The following is a 12,453-nucleotide window of genomic DNA, read 5'->3' on the forward strand; positions in this document are numbered from 1 at the left end:
AATGCGCTGTGCCCAGTGCGCGCTTTACGCATTTACGTAGAAAGAACCAAAGGGTTCAGGGAAAATGATCAGCTGTCCGTGTCTTGGGCAAAACCACATACGGGGAAGCCGATTACTAAACAGCGTTTATCGCACTGGATAGTGGAGGCGATTTCGTTGGCATATTCCAGTAAGGGTCTCATCTGGTTTACGTGCACACTCAACGAGGGGAATGTCAACGTCGTGGGCTCTATTTAAGGGAGTCACGATACAGGATATTTGTGAAGCGGCGAGTTGGTCTTCACCGCATACATTTGCAAGATTCTATAAACTGGATGTTACCGCTCAGACTTTAGCACATGCGGTATTGAGCGTAGGAACGTGATCCGTGAGTCATCACTCATGACTCGTTCAGCCCTGGGAACAGTGATTGGTTGGCAGGAGACTTCGAATGCAGGCTATCTGGCAATACGGGAGTTAGGATATCCCATAGTGAGACACCGAAATGTATGCTTGAAAGAGAACAATAGGTTACTTGCGTAACCCCGGTTCTTTGATAGCATTAAGTGAGGTGTCTCACCAGATCACCCTCCTTGCTGTGTGAAGCGAGGAAGAGGTGTGCTTGTTTTGAATGTCGTTGTCACGGTTCATCAATCCGTCGTCTCACTCACTGTGTGTTGTGTGGTTGTGTTGGGGGTGTGGTTTCTGATTATTGCCTGAGCACTATCACCTGCTGCACTCATCACCGTTCCCTTCATATACGTGGCACTAACTGCAAACACTGTCAGATCGTTGCAGGCTCTGTGGTCCCTGGTGTGTGTTGTCTCTCCCGGGAGATCGTCTCTGTTCCGGATTCCAGGATTCCCGCGGCTCTTCTGCCCACTGCTTCCCCTGCGTCACGAGCCCTGACCAACTCACCGCCTTCACCATTCTCTGGACCTGCCTGACCGTCCTGTATCCTGCCCGTTCTGAGTTTCAGTGGTCTTCGGACTTTATGTGCTTCGTGCAGTTCTGTCAATAAATGAGTTATCGCACTTGGATCTTTCAGTCTCTTTTTAGACCCTGACAGAACGATCTGACCGCAAATGGATCCAGCGAGAGTGGCAGGACTGCAGGAGTATCTCGCTAACAGTAATCAGAGGATGGATCGCCAGGATGAACAGGTGACAGCTACCACCCAGGCGGTACAGGCTCTCGTGGCGCAGGTGTCCGAGCTCTCCAACCAGCTACAACAACTTAGACAACCCGCTGCGCCAGCCCCACCGCCGGTTCCCCAAGACCCAGTCAACATCGGCGGCCAGAACGAGCCCCGCATCCCTACGCCAGAACGCTATGCAGGCGAGCCTAATCTGTGTAGATCCTTTTTAACCAGATGCTCACTGTTCTTCTCATTACAGCCCATGACATTCGCCACGGAGAATTCCAGAGTGGCATTAGTTCTCAATCTGCTGGCGGGCCGTGCTGCGCTGTGGGGAACGGCGGTTTGGGAGAACCGACACACATGCTGCTCCTCGTTCCAAGCACTCTCGGAGGAGATGAGACGGGTCTTTGATCGCGCCATAGTGGGCCGTGAGGCAGCCCAGAAACTGACGGAGCTTCGCCAGGGCAATCGACCCGTCTCCGATTACATCATCGAGTTCCGGACTCTAACGGCAGAGTGCAAATGGAACGAGGAGGCGCAGTGGGATCATTTCCTGCATGGGCTGGCTGACCGTGTCCAACGGGAGATCTTCACACTGGAGCTACCTACTGATCTTAACGGACTCATGGAGTTGGCTGTGCGAGTGGATTCACGCCTAGAGTACCGTGACCAACGTTTTCAGACAGGGAGATTACCAGAGTATCGGGAGTATCCGGCTAACGACACGGTCAGCCCACCCATCGATCACGAGCCCATGCAGGTGGGGAGAGCTCGGCTTTCCCGGGAGGAGAGAGAACGCCGGAAGAGGGGAGATTTGTGTCTTTATTGTGGTGCGGCGGGGCATTTCCTCAACCAGTGTCCGTTAAAAGAGCGAGCCCGACAGTAGAACGGGGGTTACTGTCGGGTGGAGCTGTGTTGGGGAAATCCTCGTCCGCGACTCTCCTTCCGGGTAGGTTGCAGTGGGCTAATGGATCTCATCACTGCCAGGCGCTGGTGGACTCCGGGGCAGAGGGTAACTTTCTGGACCGCCACCTCGCTTCACAGCTCCAGATTCCTCTCACCCCCCTTCCCAACCCCATTGCTGTGCACGCCCTCAACGGACAGACACTTCCCACCATCACATACACCACTGACACCCTCACTCTGGTCATATCGGGCAATCACACTGAGACTATCAAGTTCTTCATCACGGACTCCCCCCTCATCCCCATTGTCCTCGGTCATCCCTGGTTGCTGAAACACAATCCCAGGGTTGACTGGGGACACAACTCAGTTATTGGTTGGAGTAATCAGTGCCATGCCTCTTGTCTTGTTTCTGCTCGTTCGTCTGTGTCTCGTTCTATGTTTCAGGAGGAGACGGCGGATTTATCTAACGTGCCCGCGGAGTACCTCGACCTGAAGGAGGTGTTCAGTAAGTCCCGGGCTGCTTCTCTCCCTCCCCACCGTCCCTATGACTGTGCTATAGACTTACTGCCAGGCAAGTCTCCGCCCAAAGGCAAGTTATACTCTCTTTCTTTACCTGAGAGGGAGGCCATGGAGAAATATATTTCTGATTCTCTAGCTTCCGAGTTCATCCGCCCCTCTTCTTCTCCAGCGGGGGCGGGGTTCTTTTTCGTGAGTAAGAAGGATGGGTCTCTGCGACCTTGTATTGATTACCGGGGGTTGAACAACATCACGGTAAAGAACACCTATCCTTTACCGTTGATGTCTTCAGCCTTCGAGAGGTTACAGGGAGCATCCGTATTCACGAAATTGGACTTACGTAATGCTTATCATTTGGTGCGCATAAGAGAGGGGGATGAGTGGAAGACGGCGTTTAATACCCCTAGGGGCCATTTTGAATATTTGGTAATGCCCTTCGGGCTTTCCAACTCCCCCGCGGTCTTCCAGGCACTAGTCAATGACGTGTTGGGAGACATGGTCGATCAGTTTCTGTATGTCTACCTGGATGACATATTGATTTTTTCTTCGTCTCTCCAGGAACATGTCCGACACGTCAGACTAGTGCTTCAGAGGTTGCTAGAGAATGGGCTTTTTGTCAAGGCGGAGAAATGGGCGTTCCATGCACAGTCTGTTCCTTTCCTGGGTTATATCGTCTCATCCGAGGGAATGCGCATGGATCCTGACAAAGTTAAGGCTGTGATAGATTGGCCAAGTCCAGATTCTCGTAAGGCCCTGCAGAGGTTTCTGGGATTCGCCAATTTCTATCGGCGTTTTATTCGCAACTTCAGCCAACTAGCCGCGCCTCTGACGGCGTTGACCTCCTCCAGAACTGTCTTCAGGTGGTCTGGTGCAGCCGAGGCTGCATTTTCCAAACTCAAGAGCCGCTTTGTTTCGGCTCCCATTCTGGTGACCCCTGATCCATCTAGACAGTTCGTGGTGGAGGTTGACGCGTCAGAGACGGGGGTAGGTGCAGTTCTTTCCCAGCGCTCTTCCTCGGATGACAAGATGCACCCGTGCGCGTTTTTTTCTCATCGTTTATCCCCAGCCGAACGCAATTACGACATTGGCAACAGAGAGTTGTTGGCAGTCAAACTTGCATTGGAGGAATGGCGTCATTGGTTAGAGGGGTCAGGGGTACCTTTTATCGTATGGACCGATCATAAGAATCTTGAGTACATCAGATCTGCTAAAAGACTCAACTCTAGGCAGGCTCGGTGGGCCCTTTTTTTCGGACGCTTCAAGTTTTCTCTATCGTACCGCCCGGGTTCCAAAAACATCAAACCCGATGCTTTGTCGCGCGTTTTTGACCGCTCCGAACGCCCGTCTACTCCCGAGTGCATTTTACCTGAGAGACTGGTTGTCTCCACACTCATATGGGAGGTCGAGTTGAGGGTCAAGTCGGCCCTAGAAGGGGTAACGCCTCCGCCCGGCGGGCCACCGAGTCGGTTATTTGTGCCAGAGGGAGTTCGGTCCGACGTTATACGATGGGGTCATTGTTCCAATGTAGCTTGCCATCCAGGGGTAAATAGAACTAAATTTTTGGTCAAGCAACGATTCTGGTGGCCTCGCATGGCTCGCGACATCCGGGAGTTTGTTTTGGCCTGTTCAGTCTGCGCCATTGGTAAGACTTCTAATCGCCCTCCCGATGGGTTACTCCAACCGCTGTCAGTCCCTTCGAGACCCTGGTCCCACATCGCACTAGATTTTATCACCGCCCTCCCGCCCTCTCAGGGCAAGACGGTTGTTTTAACCGTCGTGGACCGGTTCTCGAAAATGGTTCATTTTATTCCTTTAGCCAAGTTACCTTCGGCCAAGGAGACAGCGGTAGCTGTCGTTGACCACGTCTTTCGTTTACATGGCCTTCCGATGGACGTGGTTTCCGACAGGGGGCCCCAATTTATTTCGAAATTTTGGCGCGAATTCTGTAAATTACTGGGGGCGACGGTTAGTCTGTCTTCAGGGTTTCACCCCCAGAGTAATGGTCAGACTGAGCGGGCCAACCAAGATCTTGAGAGAGGGTTGCGATGTTTAGCTTCCAAGAATCCTTCGTCCTGGAGCCAGCAAATCTCTTGGATTGAGTACGCCCATAATTCGTTGCCAGTGTCGGGTACGGGCCTCTCGCCATTTGAGTGTAGCCTAGGTTACCAGCCACCACTCTTTCCCAGTCTGGAATCCGAAGTCGCGGTCCCCTCCGCCCACGCATTCGTCCAGAGGTGTCGCCGCACATGGAATAGAGCCCGCGAGACTCTGCTCCAGGTGCGTGCGCGCACCAAGGCCCAAGCCGATCGCCACCGGTCTAAGCCTCCCGTCTACGTCGTGGGTCAAAAGGTGTGGCTTTCATCCAGAAACATTCCTCTCCGCTCCGTGAGTAATAAACTGGCCCCCAAATTTATTGGCCCGTTTCCTGTCACCAAAATTCTTAGTCCGGTGACAGTACGCCTCAAACTACCTCCTGCGTACGGGAGGATACACCCCGTGTTTCATGTTTCCAAATTAAAGCCCGTGTTTTACTCCCACATTAATCCGCCAGCCCCGGTTCCTCCCCCGCCGCGTCTCGTAGATGGGGAACCAACCTATACGGTAAATCGTATCCTGGACTCGAGACGGAGGGGACGCGGATTCCAGTACTTGGTGGACTGGGAAGGTTACGGTCCGGAGGAGAGGAGTTGGGTTCCTGCTAGGGACATACTGGATCACTCCCTTATCGATGATTACAATCGACAGGTAGGTCCTCCTGGGAGCTCCAGGAGGCGCTCCTAGGGGGAGGGGTACTGTCACGGTTCATCAATCCGTCGTCTCACTCACTGTGTGTTGTGTGGTTGTGTTGGGGGTGTGGTTTCTGATTATTGCCTGAGCACTATCACCTGCTGCACTCATCACCGTTCCCTTCATATACGTGGCACTAACTGCAAACACTGTCAGATCGTTGCAGGCTCTGTGGTCCCTGGTGTGTGTTGTCTCTCCCGGGAGATCGTCTCTGTTCCGGATTCCAGGATTCCCGCGGCTCTTCTGCCCACTGCTTCCCCTGCGTCACGAGCCCTGACCAACTCACCGCCTTCACCATTCTCTGGACCTGCCTGACCGTCCTGTATCCTGCCCGTTCTGAGTTTCAGTGGTCTTCGGACTTTATGTGCTTCGTGCAGTTCTGTCAATAAATGAGTTATCGCACTTGGATCTTTCAGTCTCTTTTTAGACCCTGACAGTCGTAGTGACGTTGTGTCGCCCCTTTTATACTGAGGGAGGGGAGGTCTCTCCCAGACACAACGTCACGTCTGCCAGCCAATTGGGGCTGGCGTAATGTAATAGGGCTTCTGAGGAATACGCGGAAGGGGCGTATCCCATAGTGAGACACCTCACTTAATGCTATCATACCCCTTTTCCACCAAGGCAGTGCTGGTGCTAAATCGGAGCCAGAGCCTAGTTTCAAATCGGTTCTTTCTGTTTCCACAGCCAAAGCACCACCTCCGAGCCAGGAAAAGTGGTTCTTAAGTAGCACCAAAACATTGCTGGGCTAGAAGTAAGAACTGCTTACGTCAGCGGCTGGGGGCGGCGTTACCGCGACCAACAAGACGAACACAAACTTTTGCCCGCCATTTTTGAATTAGCAGCTAACGTTAAACACGGTTATACACGATGGACGCGCTTAAGCAGAAACAACAGTGGTCCGAGGAGGAAACGAGCTGCTTTCTTGCACTCTGGTCCTCTGCAGAAGTCCAGAGTAAATTAGACGGGGCTTCACGGACAAAGCCTGTGTTACAGCAGATTCAGCGTGAGATGGCTACAGTGGGGTTCGACCGGAACGTCGAACAGATAAGCAACAAACTTAAAAAATTAAAGAAGGACTACAGGGACCAAAAAAAGGATCTCGGTCGAAGCGGCAATGGTCGCCCACGTCGAAACCCACATTTCGACGTTCTCGACTCTGTCCTCGGCGATAGACCGGCATGCCAGGTGACTGGGGCACTGAACTCGGCAACGATAATGCTCGAGTCAACGGTGGATAATTCGCTGCTGCAAAGTTGCACTGATCCTGGTAAGTTCTGTTTTTATATTCTTTTACTTGTTCCCAGTCAGTTGTGTGTTGTTTTTTGCGAGGTAACGTTACTAATAATTTCTTACATCAGTGTTGGCAATGTTGGTAGCTAGGATTGTAGCATAGGATTGCTAGCTAGGATTGTAGCATCTGTGACTATCACAGAACAGTGTATAAAGTGTAACAGTTACTGGACGAAAATCTGTTGTTAAACCACTGTCGTCATGTTTTTGTTTATAGAATTGTCTGCCATTAACGACGGTGACGACAACGTTGTGTTACCGCCACCGCTGGGGTGCAGCTCTCCCACGCCGTCGTGTAGCAGCTCTGGAGATTCATCTGCTGAACGAAGTAAGACTTTCTGTGCAAATAGCCACATCATACAATATGCAAACATCGATATATATGTATGTATGTATGTATGTATGTATATATATATATATATATATATATATATATATATATATATATATATATATATATATATATATATTATATGTATATTACTATGTACTGAAATAATGTTTACATTTTTTCTTCATTCAACTTAAAATCAAAGCAAAGTGCTTTTTGTAACATTACATTTGATCAAAATACCTAAAACTAAGCAAAAGTCTAGAAGAAATCTGAAGTTTAAATTTAGAATATAGTCATAAGCAAAAGATAAAGTGATAGTGATGTATGGCTGTAGTTATCATAGTATTATATTCCGTCACACATATTTAATCATGTAGCAATGCATATGTGCATTTCCCTGCAGAAAAGTTTTTTTGCAATGCTATGACAACACACTGATGATCTGCCATTATTGTTTTACACAGGAAAAAGGAAGAGAGACAGTACGTCAGACCTGGTGCAATATTTGGAAAGGGCAGATGAAAGGTTCTTGCAGCACAGCAAAGAAATGGACGATGCCTTGCGGCAGGACATGAGAGCGGACACACATTCTTTGCTTGGACTCATGGGGCGCATGGTGGCCATAATGGAGGCACAAGCGCAAAAAAAATAATTGCAAATAAATCACCAGTCTTTTGGGTTGTTTCTTTTTATGTACAATTTTTATTTAAATTATTTCTTGTACTGCACTTTACATTTTGCAAAGTTTTTATAAAGATTTCTATTGGTTGTTTTTGTTTAAATAAACATGTTTATTAATACAAATGTCTGGTTCAGTTTTTTAAATCAATAGAGAATATAATACAATTTATGACAGTCCAGATGTCCTTGATCACAAACGGCAGTGTTACAAAAATATATGGCATTGGTGTATTAAAAGAGTCACTCGTTCCCTCCGTTAAAATGCATCATCAATGCAGCTCTGATGTCACCTCCTTCTGGGTTGGCATGCTCAGGCAATGTCTGAACGGGAGGCTGGATGTTTACGGTCCTGTCTGGGTGCTCTTCAGTGAAATTGTCACCATGTTCCTCACAAATGTTATGGAGCACACAGCAGGTCAGTGCCATCCTCTTGCTCAGCTCCAGCTTGCAGTCATTTCTTTTTAGGAGGCACCTCCACCGTCCTTTTAATCTCCCAAAAGACATCTCCACAACTGACCGTGCACTGCTCAGTCTGTAATTGTAGGTGTGTTGTTCAGGGGTCAGTCTGCCAGTGTCGGAAAACGGCTTCATGAGCCAATTTTGCATGGGGTATGCTGGATCTCCTATCAGGTAATGTCCAACATCGCAGCCAGAGATAGTCACTTTGTTTTTGCCCAGTAATTCCCCGTCACTTAGGACCTCCCACAAATGTGACTGTCGTAGCACTCTGGCGTCATGCACACTCCCTGGATAGCCAACACAAACATCCCAGAAAAGACCTTTGCCATCCACAACTGCTTGCAGAACAATAGAATGCCAGCCTTTGCGATTGAAATAGTCTCGTGGATAGTCCTCTGGTGCAATTATTGGAATGTGGCTGCCATCAATTGCACCGACACACTGTGGAACTCTCCAACGATTATTAAAGAAAGTGGCCATTTCCAACAACTTGTCAGCATCAGGAAATCTCAAGTGGATGGGAAGCAGCACTGTGATGACTGTGTTGCAGAATTCCTGAACACAATTAAACACAGTGCTGAGGCCTACCCCAAAAAGATGGCTGATTGTCCTGTATTCACCACCCGTGGCCAATTTCCAGAGTGCAATTGCAACACGCTTTTGTATTGGGACACACATACGGTAGTTTGTGTTCCTTCTCCCCATGACATGCTTGACCCGACTGCAGATGTACTGAAATGTTTCTGGGGACACACGGAAATTCTGCATGAATTGTACCGGAGTGAGATCCGGAACAATTGTGTCCCACCAGTGGTCGGATCGTGGGTATGCCCACATTACAGGTGACCTCCGCCTTGCCTTCACCTGTAAGATTGCCTGTAAAGATAAAAAAAAATAAAAAAAGTCATTCATTGGCAATAGGGGGTATATTTTCTGTATATGTATATTTTCTATCAAGTATACAGTGCAGTAGAAATACTATAAAGATGTAGCCATGACATGTTTATTAATTAATCTATATACAAGTACCACTTAATAAGCAGCGCTACTTTATGTATGACCAAAAAATATTCAATTTTGTATTTTTCAGTCTTTTCAGGTTCATACAGTATTTTTAAAAATAAGTTACTTATTTTCATACCCTTCTTGTTCAGTGAAAATCATTTATAAATCTAAATATGGACAATTTTAATAGTAGATGCTGTTGATTGAACTAAGTTACCACAACAGTATATAAAGTAATGGAAATTAGCAACAGCCAGCACTTGTGTTTTTTGCTTATAGACATACTTTTACTTAGGTAAATTCTACTTCTAGTAGAGTTGTCACATCAATGCTTAATACATTTTTATTTAACTGCAATGTGATCGTTTATCAGCAAAGTTGATGCTAGGAGGGTAACGTTAGCAACATGCAGAGGCTAAAGTTGACAACTTATTGTTAAAAATAAATATTATGTACATACCGTTACTCTCGCTTGTAATCTCCGTCTGTACAAACTACGGCGAGCAGCACGAACACGCTGGATCCGCCGTGTGTGGATGCCGATGTAGGTCCGCAAAGCCATGAACATCAATAGCAACGCAAAGTCCGCCATTGTCGATGGTGTTTGTGTTTGGCGCTGCCGCGCTAGCGTTGCTGGGTAAGATGTGACGTATACAGTGACATAAGACCTGGCTCTGTGCTGGCTCTCTACCATGTGGAAAGGCAAACTGGTTCTTAGAAGGCTTGTCAATCGAACCAACTTAGAACTGCCAAAGCACTGGCTCTGAACTAGCACCGGGTTAATTCTGGTGGAAAAGGGGTATCAGAGAACCGGGGTTACGCAAGTAACCTATTGTTTTGCAGCATGTCTAATTATCGTGGCATATCCATATCGGAATATAACCCTCCTAAAACATCGATAAGCACATCTAGTTTTAACAACAGTAATTTGATGAATTGTTTTTGGCTTCATTCGCTAAGTAGCGCAAGTCTCTAACTAACGTTAGCTGTTTGTGAAACGTCCGCCATAGTATACACATGCAAGAGCTGAACTTACAACCTGTCGAGTTCAAAATCACTACTATAAAGATCACTGGAACGTATCTCTCAATGGGTCAAACTGTTGGAAACATCGATACGATACGTTAGTGAAAGAACTATGCGGCCGTCATTTACTCACAACTCTCCTCAGCTGGTCTGATTATGCGTGGATTTTCCTATTATCACATTTATTTTTCTATTTATGTTTTTATTAATTTACATATGTGTATATTTATTTATTCATTTATTTACTTATTCATTCATTCATTTATTTATTTTTAATTTATGCAGGGTTGGTCCTCCATAGTGTCTCCTCACTCCTCGCTCTTAATTAGCAAAGTAGTGATTCCTTTGGACCCAGATATTTTAAAGTCAACATCTGTGCCACTGCATGGTGCAAACAGACACTTATTTCCTGACATTTCGACCTGATCAAACCATGTCTTTTGAAAGTACTTAACCCTAGAGTCGAATGGTTAAATAATCCTCCACAACAACTTGGAAAAAGCAGCAATAACACTGTATACTGACTGTTTTTAATCCTTTCCTTATTAAACCGCAATTAAAAAAAAAAAGAAGTATTACAAATATTTAAATCATGGTTTTAAATGCAAATTTTAGAACACCTGATTCATCCACAAAATGGATCTGACTAGAAATTCACAAAGTATTAAACAATACTGTCATTATTACTCTATCCACATCTTAATGTGAAAACATTAGCAATGTCAACATTAAAATGTCAAAATTAAATCCATTGACAGACTTTTTAAAGAATATTAAGGCGAAAAAAAAAAAAAATGTATTTCCATTTTGAAGCCTGAAAGTGTCAGTATCCTCTTAAACCCCTAAAACAACTCACATATTGTAGAAATTGGCCATACAGTGCAAAAGATGCGGTCAAAATGGACGATTAAGCTAATAATGCTATTTATTGTAATTATGCAAATTGCTCAAAATATGCAAATTAGCATCCGGCAGTTTCTGTATGGTCGAGGCCCATACTTACGGAAGCCCTGAACGGCCATGGATAATATTTTTTTTCTGTCTTGTTATGCCGTGATCACAAGTTAATTAGCTTGTGATCTCAAGATAACAAAAGTTGTTTTCTCGTGATCACGAGTTAATTTTCTCGTGATCTCGAGAAAACAAAAGTTGTTTTGTCATGATCACGAGTTCATATTTTCTAAGTTACACAACTGCGCCATGAGGTGGCAGTAGAACCAATTAACTGATGGGGTGTGGTATAGCCTATCCACCTTGTGTTGTACTGGTCCAGATTGAACGTGTTGAAGACCTTTCGTGATCACTATAATTTGTCCAGTACTGTGTGCATTAGGCAATTAATATAACTGAATGGTCTAATGTGATTAGTTTGCTATAATAGCGTTTGGTGCTTAACTTACTGTTAAACTCCTTTTGATTTCACTATTCTATTTGCACCTTTTTGTGCATTAAAATGCCATTTTAATCAGCAGCCTAAATAACTGTTAGTTTGCCACATTGTGTCACTCAATGTATCGCCTAAATGTCATGTATAGCACATGTAAAGATGCATTGCAGCCTAATTTAATTCAGTGATACTGTGCAATTAAAACGATTGTATTTTGTACGAGACTGTATTAACTGGATTAAACGTTTGTTTGTTTTTAGACATATGGAGTAGGCTACTGCAGCGCTTTTGGAATAAAGGCTAGAAGGAAGGATACTAATAACAAACAAATTATGTAATGTTATTTCAAACGAATGAGGAAAATCAAATGGGCTGAATTGAAACTAAACGATTTTTAGAATAGAACAGAATAATCTGCCATCCTTCTGAAGGCACCCCCCCCCCCTTCTCTTTTGATCATTTAAACATGTTAATTATACAAATAAAATGTTTATTAAGTGAAGCAAAGATTTTGCTGAAAGATCCAGCGCACAGTTTATTATCCATTGATCAGATGCCCGTGAAAGTTGTGTTCGTTGCTACAGCAACCGTAGACTCTGGGTGCAGTGCAGTATTTCAGAATGAAACTCGTGATCACGAGAAAACAACTTTTGTTATCTCGAGATCACGAGAAAAGTTGTTTTCTCGTGATAACGACATAATTTTGTTATCTTGAGATCACAAGATAATTAACTCGTGATCACGACATAACAAGACAGAAAAAAAAATATTATCCATGGCCGTTCAGGGCTTCCGTACATACTTCACATTTCTGCAATAAAACTTTGGTGTACTAAACATTTCCGGGTTCACAAGGGTGGTCTGTGGGCTGGCAACTAGACTATAAACACAAACTGAGGGATAAATAAATATTTTGATATAAGCCATTTTTTGTGTGTACAT

General features: G+C 45.6%; 2 protein-coding genes across 3 annotated transcripts; one reads left to right on the forward strand and one right to left on the reverse strand.

Annotated features, from left to right (window-relative positions):
• Positions 1–5,937: 5,937 nt before the first annotated feature.
• LOC137084962 (uncharacterized) lies at positions 5,938–7,605 on the forward strand. 2 transcript variants are annotated; one of them, XR_010906857.1, is made up of 3 exons: positions 5,938–6,658; positions 6,837–6,947; positions 7,418–7,556. XR_010906857.1 is itself a non-coding variant. In XM_067451528.1 (3 exons), exons 1-3 carry the CDS (start codon positions 6,197–6,199, stop codon positions 7,603–7,605), a joined length of 699 nt encoding a protein of 232 aa, XP_067307629.1. In that variant the 5' UTR covers positions 5,938–6,196. The 2 variants fall into 2 exon arrangements, 1 of the variants encoding a protein (XP_067307629.1); XM_067451528.1 differs by having other exon boundaries at positions 5,938–6,596; positions 7,418–7,605.
• Positions 7,606–7,874: 269 nt separating this feature from the next.
• LOC137084961 (uncharacterized) lies at positions 7,875–9,792 on the reverse strand. Its single transcript, XM_067451527.1, has 2 exons — positions 9,559–9,792; positions 7,875–8,969 (listed from the first exon to the last, which is right to left on the reverse strand). The coding sequence occupies exons 1-2, from the start codon at positions 9,790–9,792 to the stop codon at positions 7,875–7,877; spliced, it is 1,329 nt and encodes a 442-aa protein (XP_067307628.1).
• Between the last annotated feature and the right edge of the window lie 2,661 nt (positions 9,793–12,453).

This window comes from Pseudorasbora parva, chromosome 8 (assembly GCF_024679245.1).
Source record: "Pseudorasbora parva isolate DD20220531a chromosome 8, ASM2467924v1, whole genome shotgun sequence".
Lineage (NCBI taxonomy): Eukaryota > Metazoa > Chordata > Actinopteri > Cypriniformes > Gobionidae > Pseudorasbora > Pseudorasbora parva.

Coding starts and splice junctions, on each gene's coding strand:
- LOC137084962 (XM_067451528.1), top strand. CDS start 6,197: ATGGACGCGCTTAAGCAGAAACAACAGTGGTCCGAGGAGGAAACGAGC. Junction 6,597..6,836: donor GCAAAGTTGCACTGATCCTG/GTAAGTTCTGTT, acceptor TTTTGTTTATAG/AATTGTCTGCCATTAACGAC. Junction 6,948..7,417: donor AGATTCATCTGCTGAACGAA/GTAAGACTTTCT, acceptor TGTTTTACACAG/GAAAAAGGAAGAGAGACAGT.
- LOC137084961 (XM_067451527.1), bottom strand. CDS start 9,792: ATGGTAGAGAGCCAGCACAGAGCCAGGTCTTATGTCACTGTATACGTC. Junction 8,970..9,558: donor GATTACAAGCGAGAGTAACG/GTATGTACATAA, acceptor TTATCTTTACAG/GCAATCTTACAGGTGAAGGC.